Genomic DNA, 13581 nt, shown 5'->3' with positions numbered 1-13581 from the left:
AATAAGCTTTAATTTCAAGTGTAATTTAGAGATATAGCATGGAAACAGGCCCTTCAGCCCACCGAGTCCACACCAACCATCGATCACTCGTTCACACTAGTTCTATGCTATCCCACATTCTCATCCATTCCCTGCACACTAGGGGCAATTTACTGAGACCAATTAACCCATACTGTGAAGCCTAGAAATATCGAATAAATTACCTCAGTTTAACATGGGGAATAAAATGGAGGGGAGAGAAGTCTTTGGGATAATATGGGGAGAAAAAAGACAAGTAGAAAAATGGAAATACTTAACAAGGATGAAAGTAGAAAATTCTCCAAATCTGGAAATAGGAATTGTGCCAAAGAATGGAATGACTGCAATTGGTACGCTTGTGAAAAGGGAAGATGTTAAAAAGGAAACAAGTTAACAAAGGAATAATGGACAAGTTGCTAGAATTCATAATCTGTAATAATATTTGTAAACAGCTAAATTAATTGGCAATAACCTCCACTGCAGAAGCTTATGTTTGACCAAGGGCAATTTTTTTTGAAGCTGCAGCAGAATATACAGAGAAAAATAATGGAATGTTTGTTGAAGTATTTTTAGAAGTTTGATGAAGTGCCAGAGAAGGGGCTTGTGAGAAAATTGCAAAACCCTGCGAATGTATCCAAAACAAGTCTTGAAATAGATGGAAAACAGACCCAAAAAGCTCAGGTTCTGGCAGCATCTCTGAAGAGAAGGAATGGGTGACGTTTCGTGTCGAGACCCATCTTCAAACTGGTTAGGGATAAGGGAAACGTGAGATATAGACGATGATTTAGAGAGATAAAGAACAATGAATGAAAGATATACAAAAAAGTAACGATGAGGAAGGAAACAGGCCTTTGTTAGCTGTTTGTTGGGTGAAAACGAGAAGCTGGTGCGACTTGGGTGGGGGAGGGATAGAGAGAGAGAGGGAATGCCGGGGCTACCTGAAGTGAGAGAAATCAATATTCATACCACAGGGCTGCAAGCTACCCAAGTGAAATAGGAGATGCTGTTCCTTCAATTTGCATTTAGCCTCACTCTGACAATGGAGGAGACCAAGGATAGAAAGGTCTGGGTATGAATGGGAAGGAGAATTAAAGTGTTTGGCAACTGGGAGATCAGGCAGGTTCAGGTGGGCTGAGCAAAGGTGTTCAACAAAACGATCGTCCAGTCTGTGCTTGGTCTCGCCGATGTATAAGAGTCCACATCTCGAACAATGGATACAGTAGATGAGGTTGGAGGAGGTGCAAGTGAAGCTCTGCCTAACCTGAAAGGACTGTCGGGGTCCCTGGACAGAGTCGAGGAAGGAGGTATAGGGACAGTTGTTGCATCTTCTGCGGTTGCAGGGGAAGGTACCTGGGGAGGAGGTGGTTTGGGTGGGAAGGGATGAGTTAACCAGGGAGTTACGGATGGAATGGTCTCTGCGGAAGAGGGAAAGGGGTGGAGATGGGAAAATGTTGATGGTGGTGGGATCCCGTTGGAGGTGGCGAAAAATTTGGAGGATTATGTATTGTATGGGATGGCTGCTAGGGTGAAATGTAAGGACCAGGGGGACTCTGTTTCTGTTGACACTTGGGGGAGAGGGAGTAAGGGTGGAGCTGTGGGGTACCGAGGAGACATGAGTGAGGGCCTCATCTATGATGGGAGAGGGGAACCCCCGTTCCCTAAAGAATTAGGACATCTCGGATGGGCGCAGATGTGGCATAGATAGTGGAATTGGGAGTAGGGGATAGAGTCATTGCAGGAAGCAGGGTGGGATAAAGTGCAGTCGAGATAGTTATGGGAGTCAATGGGTTTGTAATAGACGCCAGTCAATAATCTATTTCCTGTGATGGAGACTGTGAGATCAAGAAAGAGGAGGGAGGTGTCGGAGATGGTCCAAGTAAATTTAAGTGCTGGATGGAAATTGATGGTGAAGTTGATGAAGTCCATGATTTCTGCATAGGTGCAGGAGGTAGCACCGATGCAGCCATCAATGTAACAGAGATAGAGTTTGGGGATAGGGCCAATGTACGCCTGGAACAGGGATTGTTCAATGTACCCTACACAGCTGGGGCCAATGCGGGTGCCCATAGCTACGCCTTGGACTTGGAAGAAGTGGGAGGAGTCGAAGGAGAAGTTGTTAAGGGTGAGGACCGGCTCCGCTAGGTGGAGTGCTAGTCGAGGGAAATTGGATGGTTCTGTGGTCGAGGAAGAAATGGAGGGCTTTAAGGCCTTCCTGGTGGGGATGGAGGTGTAGAGTGACTGAACATCCATAGTAAAGATGAGGGAGTGGGGGCTCGGAAAGCTGAAGTCATTAAAGTCTTGAAATAAATGGAGCTGGAATGAATAGATGTCAATGCTTTGGGCTGGATGTGTGCCCCAGGGATCTGTTGTTATTCTTTTTCATTTTTAGATCTAAAATGTAGAATATTACAATTGGTAACAGTAAGAGCTCCATCCCCTCGGTTAGACCACCGATTTATGAGAACTGTAACATGACCTTCCAACCTCCATACACAATACTCTGACTAATGAAGGCCAACGTGCCAAAAAACCTTTTGACCACCCTATCTACCCGTGATGCCACCTTCAAGGAACTATGTACCTGCACTCCTAAACCCCTCTGCTCCACAACACTCCCCAGAGTCATTCACAGACCATTCACAATGTAAGTCCTGCCCATGTTAGACTTTCCAAAATGCAACATCTCACATTTCTCTCTATTAAATTCCTTCAACCATTTCTCAGCCCACCTGGCCAAGATCCTGCTGCAACTTTTGACAAAGAGACATTGCGCCCAAATAATGTAATTGTTCTCAGGGATAACTATTATTCTGCCTTGCGTTTCAGCAAAGTCCCAGGGGACTGAAATGGAGATTGTGCTTGATGCTAAATAAGGAGATTGGCAAAGTGTGTGGAAAATGCAGGAGGTTACTAGGTGATCAGAGACCGTTGTTTATAAACATACAATGTAGGGCATATATCTTTCACCATGAATATCGATATTCTGCCGCTCAACACTTGAATGTTTTGTTGGCTGTCAAAATCCATTTCAAAATCCTCGCCTCAGCTGTTTCTTTCAGTCAGCGTTCACCCGATGTCAGGTGACTTGGTTCTCAACTATCCAAATTGCAGCCACAAGGAACAAGTGTTCTCCAGCTTTCTCCCCCCACCAGCCCCCACCCCCCCACCACACCACTACAATCAGTCTGGAGAAGGATCCTGACACAATTCTTGGCGCCACGAGGGCCCGACCGGTGAGGCCTACTGCAACCATCAAGACTTGCAGCCTATCGACCTCCCCAGAGACTTCTTGGAGAACCTCAGACTATCTTTAATTGGACTTTTCAGGACTTTATCTTGCACTAAAAGTTATTCACATTAATCCCTTTATCATGTATCTGTACATTGTGGGTGGCATGATTGTAATCACGCATTGTCTTTCCGCTGACTGATTAGCACACAAAGTTAGCTTTTCACTGTATCTTGGTACACGTGACAAAAAACTAAACTAAACGTCACCTATCCGTGTTCTGCGATGATGCTGCCTGACCCGCTGAGTTGCTCCAGCACCTTGCGTTCTTCATCTCCAATTAGCAAACCAGACCAGGCATCAAAGAGGAGACAAATAGATAGGGTAGTAAAGGCCTGGGGCACTGAATAGAAGTGAGGGGCACTGAATAGAAGAGTCAGGAAATCATGATCCAGCTTCATAGGACTTTGGTTAGGCCGTGTTTGAGTATTGCGTACAGTTCTGGTCGCCACATTACAGCAAAGATGTGGAGGCTTTGGAAAGGGTGCAGAGGAGCTTTACCAGAATAATGCCTGAACTAGAGGGTTTCAGATACAGGGAAAGGTTGGATAGACTTGGATTGTTTTCTCTGAAATGTCAGAGGTTGAGGACTCGATAAAGGCAGATAAAATTATGAGAGGCATAGATAGGGTAGACAGTCAGAACCTTTTTTCCCCCAGGGTGGATATGTTCAACACTAGAGGGCATGTGAGAGGGGGTAGGTTTAATGGAGATGTGCGGGGCAAGTTTTTTTTCACACAGAGAGTGGTTTTGGCCTGGAACGTATTGTCAAGGCTGGTGGCGGAGGCAGATATGACAGTGATGTGTAAGAGGCTTGTAGATAGTCACATGGATGTGCAGGGAATAGAGGAATATGAATTATGTACAGGCACATGAGACCAGTTTAACTTGGCATCATGTTTGGCACAAACATTGTGGGCCGAAGGGCCCGTTCCTGTGCTGTACAGATAGGTTCTATATTATTTGCAATTTTCTCGAGCAAGTAGGTAATTACCACACATTATCTGATGCAGATGACTCCGAATACATCAGATTTCTAACACAAGAATAAAAACCACATTAGTAAGTGAAGCATTTTATTGAGCTAATCAGCTGACAGGAGGTGACGTACATAACTAGAATTCACTTCCCGAGTTTGTTTCACAACTAACAAACCGTCCAGCACATATTACAATCTGCAGGAACAGTTTTGCAATTAACTTTTCACATGAACAATTGTGGCAAACTGTGGTCAGAATTTAACAGGTACAGAAATTGAGTTGAAAATTTTCACAAAGTGTGGTGGGTGTATGGAATGAGCCACCGGAGGAGGTAGTTGAGGCAGGTACTATTGCAATGTTTAAGAAGCATTTAGACAGGTACATGGATACGACAGGCTTAGAGGGATATTGGCCAAACACAGGCAGGTGGAACTAGTGTAAATAGGACATCTTGGTGGCTGTGCTTATAAGACTCAATGATTCTATAACAAATTTACATATTGAGCATCAAAATGGTGGAAGAACATTGAGAATAATAGATTTTGAATTCTCAAAGTAGATCTAGCTGTTCATTAATCTATGTCTTTGAATAATTGTGGTTGTTCCAGGTAGCACTGTACAGATATTTATATTTACAGTCTGCAGCCATTCATTCAAGATGGAGCCCTCAAAAGAAACAAAATGCTGGAGTAACTGAGCATGTCAGGCAGCATCTCTGGAGAAAAGGAATAGATGATGTTTCGGGTCAAGACCCTTCTTCAGACTGAGAGACATGGGAGAGGGAAACTAGAGTTGTGAAAAGGTACAAGGAACAAATGAATGAAAGGTATAGAAACGAACAAACCAAAAGAACAAAAGTTCAAAAGTGCTGGAGTAACTCAGAGGGTCAGGCAGCATCTGTGGAGAACATGGATGTCACTGCTCATCACTTGCCTGGTTTTGTCGCAACCCCCACCTCTCCTCCAGTGTTCTCTCTCCCCATAGTACAATCAACCTGAAGACGAGTCTCAACCTGAATCGTCACCTATCCCTGTCCTCCAGAGGTACTGCCTGACCTGTTGAGTTATTCCAGTACTTCATGTGCTTTTTTTGTAAGCCAGCATCTGCAGTTTGTTGTGCCAACAAGAACTTTGAAGATTGGGTTGGGGGCAGAGGAAGGAGGAGGGGGGGGGGGGGGGGTAGGTTCTGACAGCTGTAGATGCCTTGTCGATCTGACCCACTGTCAGTCTAAGCCAGTTTCAGTACAGTTCAGTTTTAGTTTATTGTCATGTGTACCGAGGTACAGTGAAAAGCTTTTGTTGCCTGTTAACCACTCAGTGGAAAGACTATACAAGATCATAATAGAGCCATTCACAGTGTATAGGTAGATACATGATAAGGGAATAACGTTTAGTGCAAGGTAAAGCCAGTAAAGTCCGATCAGAGATCCCCCATGAGGTAAATAGTAGTTCAGCACTGCTCTCTAGTTGGTGATAGGATGGTTCAGTTGCCTGATAACAGCTGGGAGGAATGTCCCTGAATCTGGAGGTGTGTGTTTTCACACTTCTATATGTTTTGCCTGATGGGAGAGGGGAGAAGAGGGAGTGACCAGGGTGTGACTCGTCCTTGCTTATGCTGCTGGTCTTGCCGAGGCAGCGTGAAGTATAAATGGAGTCAATGGAAGCGAGGTTGGCTTGTATGATGTTCTGGGCTACGTCCACAATTCACTGCAATTTATTTCTGTCTTGGATGGAGCTGTTCCCAAACCAAGTTGGGATGCATCCTGATAGCCGTTGGCCAAATTGCCCCTTTGGATATTTCGTTGGCATTCACATTCGAAACAAGCAATTGGAAAAACAGCATCAACAACACACACGATTATGATGTAAAAAAATCAAGCTTGTCCAGGGAACTGATGCGTTACAATTTGTTCTGGCCTTTTGAGTAAAGTAAAGTATCCTTTATTGTCATTCAGACTTTTCAGTCTGAACAAAGTTTCCTACCTCTAGTAAGTTCATAAGTTATAGGAGCAAAATTAGGCAGTCCCCCTCAACCCCATTCTCTCTGCTGTATCTCTCTACTAGTAGACACACATAACCAGCTCACTACATGTGGCTAAGATCAGTTCCCTGCTCAGTTAATTTCTGATCCAGGCCACGTACTGCTTTAGATTTCCCACAGCTCAGGGTGGCAGTCTGAAGAAGGGTTCCGACCCGAAACATCACCTATTCCTTTTCTCCAGAGATGCTGCCTGACCCGCTGAGTTACTCCAGCATTTTGTGTCTATGTATGGGATTTCTCTGCTGAGCCTGCACTGAACCTGCTATTGTGTTTACAGGCCTGCTGTGCTACAGTCTGTTCTGTTCACAGTACATATAACAATTATACACTCTTGACTAGAGAGAAAAAGGGCGCAGAGTGCTGGAGTAACTCAACAGGACCATGTTGTCCAGGCAACATCCCTGGAGAACATGTATACTTGACGTTTGACATCAAGGCCCTTCTGCAGATGGATTGCCTGGTGGGGGGTGGGATGAAAGCTGGAAAAGAGGAAGGGCAGGATAAAGCCTGGCAGGCAATAGATCATTACTGGGTGAAGTGGGGGGGGGGGGGGGGGGGGGGGGTGATAGGCAGATGGTTGGACAAAGACAGGTGTCAGACAAAAGGATTGAAGTGTTGTGAATTGTGAAGCTAGAGGAAAGGATGTAGGTGGAAGGGGAGGGGCTGGGGAGACATAGGTACAAGTGGGACACAGGGGGTGGGAAAGGGGTGGGGTGGAGGAAGGGAGGGGGGGGGGTGTTATAGTTACCTAAAATTGGAAAATGCAATGTTTACCTAACATTAGAGAACAGACTTGACTCTTGAATTCAGCAGTCCAGTGGGAAGGATGAGTGCCCATGGAATGGCATGATGATTGTGTTTTAATTCAGTAATAATTAAATGCATTGAAATTAGGTGTTGTTTAGATTTATTATAGTCACGTGCATGGTGCTACAGTGAACAGCATTGTTTTAGACAATAGATAGACAATAGACAATAGGTGCAGGAGTAGGACATTTGGCTCTTCGAGCCAGCACCGCCATTCAATATGATCATGGCTGATCATCCACATTCAGTACCCCGTTCCTGCCTTCTCGCCATATCCCATGACTCTTTAAGAGCTATCTTTAAGAACGCTATCTAAATGTCTCTTGAAAGCATCCAGAGAATTGGCTTCCACTGCCTTCTGAGGCAGAGAATTCCACAGATTCACAATTCTCTGGGTGAAAACGTTTTTCCTCATCTCCGTTCTAAATGGCCTACCCCTTATTTTTAAACTGTGGGCCCTGGCTCTGGATTCCCCAACATTGGGAACAAGTTTACTGCCTCTAGCGTGTCCAATCGCTTAATAATCTTATGTTTCAATAAGATCCCCTCTCGCCCTTCTAAATTCCAGAGTACACAAGCCCAGCCGCTCCATTCTATCAACATATGACAGTCCAGCCATCCCGGGAATTAACCTCGTGAAACTACGCTGCAGTCCCTCAATAGCAAGAATGTCCTTCCTCAAATTTGGAGACCAAAACTGCACACAATACTCCAGGTGTGGTCAAATTGGCAGGGGTGCTGAGGAAGAGGATTTTTTGGAATGTATGCGGGATAGTTATCTAAATCAACATGTAGAGGAACCAACGAGAGAGCAGGCTATTTTAGACTGGGTATTGAGTAATGAGGAAGGGTTAGTTAGCAGTCTTGTTGTACGTGCCCCCTTGGGCAAGAGTGACCATAATATGGTTGAGTTCTTCATTAGGATGGAGAGTGACATTGTAAATTCAGAAACAATGGTTCTGAACTTAAAGAAAGGTAACTTTGAGGGTATGAGACGTGAATTGGCCAAGATTGACTGGCAATTAATTCTAAAAGGGTTGACGGTGGATATGCAATTGAAGACATTTATAGACTGCATGGATGAACTACAAAAATTGTTCATCCCAGTTTGGCAAAAGAATAAATCAGGGAAGGTAGTGCATTCGTGGATAACAAGGGAAATCAGGGATAGTATCAAAGCGAAGGATGATGCGTACAAATTAGCCAGAAAAAGCAGCATACTGGAGGACTGGGAGAAATTCAGAGACCATCAGAGGAGGACAAAGGGCTTAATTAGGAAAGGAAAAATAGATTATGAAAGAAAACTGTCAGGGAACATAAAAACTGACTGTAAAAGTTTTTATAGATATGTGAAAAGAAAGAGATTAGTTAAAACAAATGTAGGTCCCTTGCAGTCAGAAACAGGTGAGTTGATCATGGGGAACAAGGATATGGCGGACCAATTGAATAACTACTTTGGTTCCGTCTTCACTAAGGAAGACATAAATAATTTGCCGGAAATAGCAGGGGACCGCGGGTCAAAGGAGTTGGAGGAATTGAGTGAAATCCAGGTTAGCCGGGAAGTGGTGTTGGGTAAATTAAATGGATTAAAGGCCGATAAATCCCCAGGGCCAGATAGGCTGCATCCCAGAGTACTAAAGGAAGTAGCTCCAGAAATAGTGGATGCATTAGTAATAATCTTTCAAAACTCTTTAGATTCTGAAGTAGTTCCTGAGAATTGGCGGGTAGCAAACGTAACCCCACTTTTTAAGAAGGGAGGGAGAGAGAAAACGGGGAATTACAGACCAGCTAGTCTAACATCGGTAGTGGGGAAACTGCTAGAGTCAGTTATTAAAGATGGGATAGCAGCACATTTGGAAAGTGGTGAAATCACTGGACAAAGTCAGCATGGATTTACAAAAGGTAAATCATGTCTGACGAATCTTATAGAATTTTTCGAGGATGTAACTAGTAGCGTGGATAGGGGAGAACCAGTGGATGTGGTGTATCTGGACTTCCAGAAGGCTTTCGACAAGGTCCCACATAAGAGATTAGTTTACAAACTTAAAGCACACGGCATTGGGGGTTCAGTATTGATGTGGATAGAGAACTGGCTGGCAAACAGGAAGCAAAGAGTAGGACTAAACGGGTCCTTTTCACAATGGCAGGCAGTGACTAGTGGGGTACCGCAAGGCTCAGTGCTGGGACCCCAGCTATTTACAATATATATTAATGATCTGGATGAGGGAATTGAAGGCAATATCTCCAAGTTTGCGGATGACACTAAGCTGGGGGGCAGTGTTAGCTGTGAGGAGGATGCTAGGAGACTGCAAGGTGACTTGGATAGGCTGGGTGAGTGGGCAAATGTTTGGCAGATGCAGTATAATGTGGATAAATGTGAGGTTATCCATTTTGGTGGAAAAAACAGGAAAGCAGACTATTATCTAAATGGTGGCCGACTAGGAAAAGGGGAGATGCAGCGAGACCTGGGTGTCATGGTACACCAGTCATTGAAAGTGGGCATGCAGGTGCAGCAGGCAGTGAAGAAAGCGAATGGTATGTTAGCTTTCATATCAAAAGGATTTGAGTATAGTAACAGGGAGGTTCTACTGCAGTTGTACAGGGTCTTGGTGAGACCACACCTGGAGTATTGCGTACAGTTTTGGTCTCCAAATCTGAGGAAGGACATTATTGCCATAGAGGGAGTGCAGAGAAGGTTCACCAGACTGATTCCTGGGATGTCAGGACTGTCTTATGAAGAAAGACTGGATAGACTTGGTTTATACTCTCTAGAATTTAGGAGATTGAGAGGGGATCTTATAGAAACTTACAAAATTCTTAAGGGGTTGGACAGGCTAGATGCAGGAAGATTGCTCCCGATGTTGGGGAAGTCCAGGACAAGGGGTCACAGCTTAAGGATAAGGGGGAAATCCTTTAAAACCGAGATGAGAAGAACTTTTTTCACACAGAGAGTGGTGAATCTCTGGAACTCCCTGCCACAGAGGGTAGTCGAGGCCAGTTCATTGGCTATATTTAAGAGGGAGTTAGATGTGGCCCTTGTCGCTAAGGGGATCAGAGGGTATGGAGAGAAGGCAGGTACGGGATACTGAGTTGGATGATCAGCCATGATCATATTGAATGGCGGTTCAGGCTCGAAGGGCCGAAATGCCTACTCCTGCACCTAATTCCTATGTTTCTATAACATAGAACTAGTGTAGACGGATGAACGTTGGTTGGCGTGGGCTAAGTGGGCCGAAATGCCTTTTCCCAAGCTGTTCCAACCCTTCTCCTGCTTTCTCCCCATAAACCTGACAGTCCTCCCTCCTTCCTCTACTTCCAGTCTGAAGAAGGGTTCCATCTTGAAACGTCACCTATTCCTTTTCTTCAGAGATGCTGCCTGACCCACTGAGTTACTCCTGCACTTTGTGTCTATCTTCAATGCGCTACAATGCTGAAAACTATATTCTGCACTCTGTATCTTCTCCTTTGCCTTGATTGTATTTATGTATCGTGTTTAATCAAGGACAAGTCGCACCATGGCCACTCCCTCTTCTCCACCCTCCCATCAGGAAAAAGGTATAGAAGCGTAAAAACGCACATCTCCTGTGTCAGGGACAGTTTCTTCCCAGCTGTTATCAGGCAACTGAACCATCCTACCACAACTAGAGAGCAGTCCTGAACTACTATCTACCTCATTGGAGACCCTCAGACTATCTATGATCAGACCTTATTGTCTTTATCTTACACTATGCGTTATTCATATTATTCTCTTTATCGTCCATCTGTACACTGTGAATGGCTAGATGATAATCACATATTGTCGTTCCACTGACTGGTTAGCACAACAAAAACTTTTCACTCCACCTCAGTACACGTGGTAATAAACTAAACTATTATCTCATCCGATTGGATAGCATGCATTAGGCAAGAAATGGTGTTGGGTAGACTGATGGGACTGAAGGCTGATAAATCCCCAGGACCTGATGGTCTGGATCCCAGGGTACTTAAGGAAGTGGCTCTAGAAATCGTGGATGCATTGGTGATCATTTTCCAATGTTCTATAGATTCAGGATCAGTTCCTGTGGATTGGAGGGTAGCTAATGTTATCCCACTTTTTAAGAAATGCGGGAGAGAGAAAACAGGGAATTTTGATAGCAGTAACAGGATTGGTCCGAGTCAGCATGGATTTACGAAGGGGAAATCATGCTTTGACTAATCTTATGCTTTTTTTGAGGGTGTAACTCGGGAAATGGACAAGGGAGAGTCAATGGATGTAGTGTACCTGGACTTTCAGAAAGTCTTTGATAAGATCCCGAATAGGAGATTAGTGGCCAAAATTAGAGCACATGGTATTGAGGGTAGGGTACTGACATGGATAGAAAATTGGCAGACAGGAAACAAAGAGTAGGGATTAACGCATGCCTTTCAGAATGGCAGGCAGTGACTAGTGGGGTACCGCAAGGTTCGGTGCTGGGACTGCAGCTATTTACAATATACATCAATGATTTGGATGAAGGGATTAAAAGTAACATTTGCAAATTTGCAGATGACACAAAGCTGGGTGGTAGTGTGAACTGTGAGGATGCAGGGTGACTTTGTCAGGTTGAGTCAGTGGGCAGATGCATGGCAGATGCAGTTTAATGTTGGTAAATGTGAGGTTATCCACTTTGGTGGCAAAAACAGGAAGGCAGATTATTATCTGAATGGTGTCAAGTTGAGAAAAGGGGAAGTACGACGAGATCTGGGAGTCCTTGTTCATTAGTCACTGAAAGTAAGCATGCAGGTATAGCAGGCAGTGAAGAAAGCTAATGGCATGTTGGCCTTCATAACAAGAGAAGTTGAGTATAGGAGCAAAGAGGTCCTTCTACAGTTGTACAGCACCCTAGTGAGTCCCAGAGTACTAAAGGAAGATTCACCCAATCTATATGTAGTTTGAAGTCACCCATTATAACGGTTTTGCCTTTGTCGCACGCATTTCTAATTTCCTGTTTGATACCATCTCCAACTTCACCACTACTGTTAGGTGGCCTGTACATCCCACATTCTCATCCACTCCCTACACACCAGGGCCAATTTACAGAAGCCAATTAACCTGCATGTCTTTGGAATGTGGGAGGAAACTGGAGCACGTGGTCACAGGGAGAAAGGATAAACTCTGAACAGACAGCACCCATAGTCAGGATCAAACCCAGGTCTCCGCTACCATATGCCAGCAACACCCAAAGACTACTGAGGGTCCTCTAACAAGTTAGGATGTGGTCCCGATCTTCCAACCTACCCCATTCTTGACTGGACTTTTTCTCTGTTTCTGTAACGCTACAAAGCTATAAAACTATATTCTGTGCTCTGGTACTTTTCTCTTTGTACTTGTATATGACTTGATTGTCCTGGTGTCCAATATGTTCAATCTGATTTAATCGGATAGCATGCAAACAAAACCTTTTAATTGCACCTCAGGGGCGGGACATTAATAAACCAATGCAATCTAGAATTTGTTTTAGGAGACTCTGGTGATGTTTGAAACTCGTTTTGTCTTCGATGTTTTTTTCCCCTGTAACTTTACTTGTTATTTAAGAATGCCGAGGAGATATAATTCCTGAAGGGCCGAAGGGCCAGACGGATGGGTCGCTGCCAAACTTACGTTTTCATGTTTCATGTGTTTGAGAAGTTTGAGTTCCCTGTACGCTCTTTTGGCGAAAGTTTCGCTCTGGAAGGGGCGATGGAGTTTCTTAATTGCGACCTTGAGTCCCGTCCGCCTGTCAGTTGCCGAGCTGTTGGTTAAAATGCAGATTGAAACAAATATTGATATTTCACCCAATGTGGTGATACTCGCCGTTTCATTTGCACACAGAGAGGACACTAGCTCGAGTTTTTTTGCACCTGCATTGCTTACAAAGTGACCAAAGTCTTCACATGTTGTACACACACACACACACCTACTGAACGCACTTACCACACGGTCCCGTAGGCTCCAGAACCGATGGGAGAGAGATTCGCATACCTCCCCCGCACTTCCCACAGCGTGTTCTCGATATTATAACTGGCAGCACACATGTTTTAAAAGCTGCCAAACTCTCCGCCGCCTCCTTGAGCAGTGGAGTGGCAATCCAAGGAGGGTTTTGTGATGGTAAAGTAATGGGAACAATCGCTTCCTGCCTGGGAAGCTGTGACCCGCCCCGGGGGTTGGGTGTGTGTTGTGTTTTGTGTGTCACAAGGTAAGGCAAGCATTTGAAAGAACATGTTCGCAGCTCCCAGACACCGAAGGCATGGCTCTACAGGTTAGGCGGTAAATCAACAACACAGCCTGGCGAAGGAAATGATTATTCAGTCAACATGATTATTCAGCAACTGATTCATATTCACAGCGAATTGGTACAGTACTGTACTTTTGCTGCCAATTTTCAGTCTGCCCTCCACATCCACCACTAACACTTATCTAGACACCCCTCCATCTCAGAGTTTAGTTTA

At 44.6% G+C, this 13581-nt stretch overlaps 1 protein-coding gene across 1 annotated transcript in view; it reads right to left on the bottom strand.

Annotated features, from left to right (window-relative positions):
- Positions 1 to 13304, bottom strand: part of LOC116986815 (mitogen-activated protein kinase 12-like) — a 48712-nt gene extending 35408 nt beyond the window's left edge. Inside the window, exons 1-2 of the mRNA XM_033042538.1 lie at positions 13067 to 13304; positions 12755 to 12884 (exon numbers count right to left, since the gene is read on the bottom strand). Of these exons, the coding sequence (XP_032898429.1) occupies positions 12755 to 12884; positions 13067 to 13167 (231 nt within the window). The 5' untranslated portion in view covers positions 13168 to 13304. The remainder of the gene's footprint in view (positions 1 to 12754; positions 12885 to 13066) is intronic.
- Between the last annotated feature and the right edge of the window lie 277 nt (positions 13305 to 13581).

The sequence above is a fragment of the Amblyraja radiata genome, chromosome 24 (genome assembly GCF_010909765.2).
Source record: "Amblyraja radiata isolate CabotCenter1 chromosome 24, sAmbRad1.1.pri, whole genome shotgun sequence".
NCBI classification, from domain to species: Eukaryota; Metazoa; Chordata; class Chondrichthyes; order Rajiformes; family Rajidae; genus Amblyraja; species Amblyraja radiata.
This window is presented reverse-complemented; position numbering and strand designations above follow the sequence as displayed.